The sequence below is a fragment of the Schistocerca serialis genome, chromosome 3 (genome assembly GCF_023864345.2).
Source record: "Schistocerca serialis cubense isolate TAMUIC-IGC-003099 chromosome 3, iqSchSeri2.2, whole genome shotgun sequence".
In the NCBI taxonomy this organism is placed as follows: domain Eukaryota; kingdom Metazoa; phylum Arthropoda; class Insecta; order Orthoptera; family Acrididae; genus Schistocerca; species Schistocerca serialis.
The window spans coordinates 1024542513-1024548781 of record NC_064640.1 but is presented as its reverse complement, the minus strand read 5'-3'; the positions used below and the strand labels follow the sequence as shown (position 1 = coordinate 1024548781).

The window sequence follows — 6269 nt, the reverse complement described above, 5'->3', positions numbered from 1 at the left end:
GTGCAGGGTGTAGGAGGGTCTGCAGACTAGTTCGAAAAAGGCAGGGGTGGGTTATTTACAGAAAGTTCTGTGGCGTCTGAGAGTTACGTGATATCTTTTTTGTTCGAGTGTTCAGAGACAATTCCAAGTAGACCATCTGCCTCTAGATGGGACAGTTGGGATGCTGTCCCCTACCCGCCAGTGTCACTTTAGAGCATCTGCTGAGCAAGAGTTGTAGGACATCGAAAATTACAGCCGTCTTTTTCGTCTGTAGGACAGTGCTTCGAATTCTGTTTCTGTTTTCTCACGACCTGTTGTGGGGTTCGAAATATGTCATGAACTTTTAGATATGTAATGTTTCTGAATTTCCCTGTCTGTCCATAGACACTGGTGTGCTTCGAAAAGTCAGGAAACAAAAGAAATAACAGTCTTAACCCTTTCAGACCCCTTGTCCATTCAATGGACACTACTTTTTTAGAGTAATATCTCATATCTGAGAGCACAGATGTTTTTAGGATTGCTTGTACGTCGCAATGGAAGTCTTGTGGTTCAATCCGATGGACGATCCTGCCATCTAGTGGTGAAGTCACGAAGTATTTGGACGTTGTTTGAGACAAGATGGCCGCACAGAGGAAGCATGTAAAAGGTGGGTACATATTTCGACCAATTTTACGTGTTTAAATGTTAGAGTTCCCCTTGTTTTTAAGTTTTATTTGTTTTAGTGAGGTTTTGGATACTTTCTATAGCAAAATTAGATACATGCTTCCGAAAATCATTGTATTATCGACGTTACAAAACTGATGTCCATTGAAATGGACATTTAGTCCCAGTGGTTGTTTTTACTTGTGTGCTTGTAATGTACACTCCTGGAAATTGAAATAAGAACACCGTGAATTCATTGTCCCAGGAAGGGGAAACTTTATTGACACATTCCTGGGGTCAGATACATCACATGATCACACTGACAGAACCACAGGCACATAGACACAGGCAACAGAGCATGCACAATGTCGGCACTAGTACGGTGTATATCCACCTTTCGCAGCAATGCAGGCTGCTATTCTCCCATGGAGACGATCGTAGAGATGCTGGATGTAGTCCTGTGGAACGGCTTGCCATGCCATTTCCACCTGGCGCCTCAGTTGGACCAGCGTTCGTGCTGGACGTGCAGACCACGTGAGACGACGCTTCATCCAGTCCCAAACATGCTCAATGGGGGACAGATCCGGAGATCTTGCTGGCCAGGGTAGTTGACTTACACCTTCTAGAGCACGTTGGGTGGCACGGGATACATGCGGACGTGCATTGTCCTGTTGGAACAGCAAGTTCCCTTGCCGGCCTAGGAATGGTAGAACGATGGGTTCGATGACGGTTTGGATGTACCGTGCACTATTCAGTGTCCCCTCGACGATCACCAGTGGTGTACGGCCAGTGTAGGAGATCGCTCCCCACACCATGATGCCGGGTGTTGGCCCTGTGTGCCTCGGTCGTATGCAGTCCTGATTGTGGCGCTCACCTGCACGGCGCCAAACACGCATACGACCATCATTGGCACTAAGGCAGAAGCGACTCTCATCGCTGAAGACGACACGTCTCCATTCGTCCCTCCATTCACGCCTGTCGCGACACCACTGGAGGCGGGCTGCACGATGTTGGGGCGTGAGCAGAAGACGGCCTAACGGTGTGCGGGACCGTAGCCCAGCTTCATGGAGACGGTTGCGAATGGTCCTCGCCGATACCCCAGGAGCAACAGTGTCCCTAATTTGCTGGGAAGTGGCGGTGCGGTCCCCTACGGCACTGCGTAGGATCCTACGGTCTTGGCGTGCATCCGTGCGTCGCTGCGGTCCGGTCCCAGGTCGACGGGCACGTGCACCTTCCGCCGACCACTGGCGACAACATCGATGTACTGTGGAGACCTCACGCCCCACGTGTTGAGCAATTCGGCGGTACGTCCACCCGGCCTCCCGCATGCCCACTATACGCCCTCGCTCAAAGTCCGTCAACTGCACATACGGTTCACGTCCACGCTGTCGCGGCATGCTACCAGTGTTAAAGACTGCGATGGAGCTCCGTATGCCACGGCAAACTGGCTGATACTGACGGCGGCGGTGCACAAATGCTGCGCAGCTAGCGTCATTCGACGGCCAACACCGCGGTTCCTGGTGTGTCCGCTGTGCCGTGCGTGTGATCATTGCTTGTACAGCCCTCTCGCAGTGTCAGGAGCAAGTATGGTGGGTCTGACCCACCGGTGTCAATGTGTTCTTTTTTCCATTTCCAGGAGTGTATTTCCGCTGTATGAAAATAACTTCTGTGATGCAACTGCGCCTTTTTTTGTAACGTAGGGGACGAAACTAATTTATTTTATGTTACCAAAGGTTCAGTAGATAAGATTCCAAGCATTTATGTGCAATATTGCAGTAGTTGTACTCGATGTTATTGCTTCAGACTTGGTATTTGCGTCTTGTTTCAACACTGTTCATGAAATTGCTTACATCTGACGTATTGATTTTCAGAATTTTATCATATTGAGAGGGATGCTTCCCAGATACTGGATTAGCTGATGTCAGGTGAGGTTTCTGACTTAGAGCTCTCAGAAAACGATGAAAGTGGCCCTGATGATGCAGAATCTATTCCACAATGCACTAGACCTGGTATGTAATAATAAATCTATCAATCTCACCTGACTATTATATATATATTGACCTGGTTGTTGCTATACTGCATTGTCATTTTTAGGTGCTGATGTAGTCACAAACTACGAAGAGGAACAACTGGAGGACGAGGGCAGCACAGAAGAAGATGACCAAAATCATACTTATGCACAGGACTCAAATGTTGAAGACTCTATTATTCCATCTGAGTGGGTGTTTACTGAAAAAAGTGGTATTAGATGGAGAAGAAAATCGCCTACACTCCAAAGCACACCTATAGGTGAAGACCAGTATTCAGTGCAGCCATCAGAGTGTGATATGACACCCATTGAATATTTTTCAGTGTACATTTCTCATGCTTGCTTAGAAAATATGGTTGAAAAAACCAACATGTATGCATTGCAACATGGGAAAACATTTACACCGACAAATGTAACGGAAATAAAGACTTTACTAGGACTCCATATAATTATGGGATGCTTGAAATACCCCATAGTTTGAATGTATTGGGATTCAGCATTGCATTTAGATCTCTTTGTGGAAAGTATGTCAAGAGAGAGATTTTTGCAACTGAGATCAAATTTCCATGTAGTTGACAATTTGGCAAGGCCAGAAAATTGCAAAGACAAATTTTACAAAGTGAGACCCATTTATGATTGTATTAGACATAGATGTTTGGAACTACAGATTGAGGAAGAATTATGTGTTGACGAGCAAATGATTCCTTTCAAAGGTCATTTAGGAGTAAAGCAGTATTGTAAGGAAAGCCTAAACCTTGAGGTATAAAACTGTTTTTATTATGTGGAAGAAGTGGTCTGTGCTATGACTTTCTGTTGTACCAAGGAGATACTCCAGAAATCTCAAACACTTTTGTAAAAAAGTTTGGTTTAGGGGCATCTGTTGTTCTAAAACTTCTAGAGAGAATTAACAGGGAACATGCTTATTTATATTTTGATAATTTCTTCACAACATTCAACTTACTAGAAATATTAAAAATAAAAAATACATATACAGCAGGAACAGCAAGACTATGTCGCATGCCAAATGTACCTTTCACCAGTGATAAGGATTTGAAAAAGAAAGGGTGTGGTTTTTCTGAAGAAGTGGTGAGCATGAATGAAGCAGTGATAATGTGTAAATGGTTTGACAACAAACCAGTAGTTCTGGCATCAAATTTTGTAGGATGTGGTAGTCAAGATGAAGTACAGCACTGGGAAAAATCAAGAAAGACATATGTTTCGGTCTCACGGCCTGAAGTTGTACGTCGTTACAACCATGCTATGGGTGGTGTTGACAAAAAAGATATGTTAATTAGCACGTATAGGATTTTTATTAAATCTAGAAAATGGACATTGAAAATGTTGCTCCACGCTGTAGATTTATCATGTGTGAACAGTTGGTTGGAATACAAAAGAAATACTGAATCACTGGGAGAGAAAGAGACAATGGATTTGCTTCATTTTAAGATGAGAATAGGAGAGGCTCTTGTAAAAATGGGCACTAGTACCAAAGTGAAACGTGACAGACCCAGTAGTGATTTATAGGACATAAAAGCAAAAAGAGCAAGAACTGAGATTCGTCTGGCACCAGAGATTCGGAATGACCTTACTGGACATTTTCCTGAGTACCATGATAATACAGGACCTTCAAGGTGTAAAATGCCTAGTTGTAAGAATAAAACTCATGTATTTTGTGAGAAATCTAATGTTCATCTATGTTTTGTCAAAGGAAGGAATTGTTTCAAAATGTTCCACAATGCAGGATGTAACAACTGTTGATACTCTTTGTCCATTACAATGGACATTCTGTAAAATGTAAATAAAAATGTTTTCAGTGATTTTGTTGGATTTATTATGTTTCTAATACCCATTTTTACCTATTACAATGAATAGATATTTTTTTTCATGGCTGAGAATAATTTGGGTCTGAAAGGGTTAACATCCCTGACTACAGCAGCAAATATAAACTAAGCCCACTCAGCTGTAGGACTCAGAAATTTTTTTGTCTTTGGCAGTGCCTTCATACAACCAGCTAAAACTCGAATAGTGGTGAGCGTCCTGTTTCGAGTTACAGAGATACTTATTTCGACTTCCAAATATCTTCGTTTTGATGTGTAAAATCGGATATTGCTCCTGATATCAGTTTTGGGATCTATTTCCCACAAAATAGCGCTAAATGGCTCATGTAGGGAGGCTCAATGAAGACTGGGAGGTTTCACAAGTGTGTGAGAACCCGCCATGATCTTTTTAGAGTTTCTGTTCAAGTTTGGCAGCATTCCTCAGAATAAAACGTGTAATCACATCGTAAATTGTTTAAATATTCTTGCATAATCTGCAAAGTCTCTCTCTCTTTTTATGCAGTGGTACATTTAGCTCCTGTGATATCTTCAAGATATTTATGTGACAATATTCTGCACATTGCTTACACAAGTTTTATAACTCCTGAAGCAGTTCATGTGCAATGACAAGGGGTATCCGTGTAGCACAAAGGAAGTGTACCTGGGTGGAGGAGTATAGCGCTAAATGGCTCAGGTAGGGAGGCTGAATGAAAACTGGGATGTTTCACAAGTGTGTCAGAACCCGCCATGATCTTTTTAGAGTTTATGTTCAAGTGTGGCGACATTCCTCAGAATGAAACGTGTAATTACATAGGAAGTGCTTAGCACAGCCCTGCAGTTGCCGGTGGCGGGTGGCCAATGACTGGTGGCAAGTGTGGAGCGGCCCAGCACAATGCTTGTTCCAGTGCCTGTGACTCTGGTGCACAGAGTGCGAGCAGGAAAGTTTTACATATATGTTTAACACGATCTTTGACAGTGTTATTACGTCGTTTTTTTCGCTCTAGGGTTTGGTGGAGTTAGGTTAGTGGAGGTAGCCCATTTGATCTATTATCCCACCAAAATTTGAATTTCCCACCATGACGTCGGTGCCATTTTGCCACATGTGTGGTCGCCTCTCTGATCCGCCATCGCGAATAAATCTAGCAATAATGCAGAATGGGGTTGTGTCCCTGATGCCCCACTACTATCATTATATGTACAGAAAGCTGGCTAAAGCCGGAAATTATTTCAGCCAGAATTTTCACGAAGGACCCAACCATGTTCAGAAAGGATAAATTAAAGACAAAAGTGTTTATTACTGTCAGAAATAGTTTACCATGTAGTTAAAAGTAACTGTGTGAATTTTTTGTGGTATTGGTATTATTTGTTATTTTGTAGTATTAATAAAAGTATTTGCTTTCTTAGTAGAGAAAGAAATTCGGGATCACTACTGTTCTTTAAATCGTTCTACTGTAGTAATTGAACTTATTTAACATAGACATTTAGTTTTTTTCAATAAGTGTCAACATTTTACCATGAGTGAGAAGTGTGTGCTTTGTCATAGATTTGTGAGTAGTGAGTTATGGTGTGAGATTTGCTCAAAGTATTTTCATTGGGGTAATGCTGTGGGGAAACCAGTTGCCATTCTACCAAGATCCTATCCTGGAAAGGTAGAATTTGTAGCAGAAATAAGTTAATAGAAACGTAAGATCTATCTATGCCCTTCAGGTGCAGTTATAAAATATACGGGAGGAACCAGATAGGATTAGGAGGGAGAAGGCTGCTGGGAAATGGGAACTGGCAGTTAGTAAGAAGGCAGCTAG

The 6269-nt window shown here is 42.6% G+C and overlaps 1 protein-coding gene across 1 annotated transcript; it reads left to right on the top strand.

The window, feature by feature from the left end:
- The first annotated feature begins 2539 nt into the window (after positions 1–2539).
- LOC126471371 (piggyBac transposable element-derived protein 3-like) lies at positions 2540–4174 on the top strand. Its single transcript, XM_050099493.1, has 3 exons — positions 2540–2630; positions 2716–2862; positions 3648–4174. Exons 1-3 carry the CDS (start codon positions 2540–2542, stop codon positions 4172–4174), a joined length of 765 nt encoding a protein of 254 aa, XP_049955450.1.
- The last annotated feature ends 2095 nt before the right edge of the window (positions 4175–6269 follow it).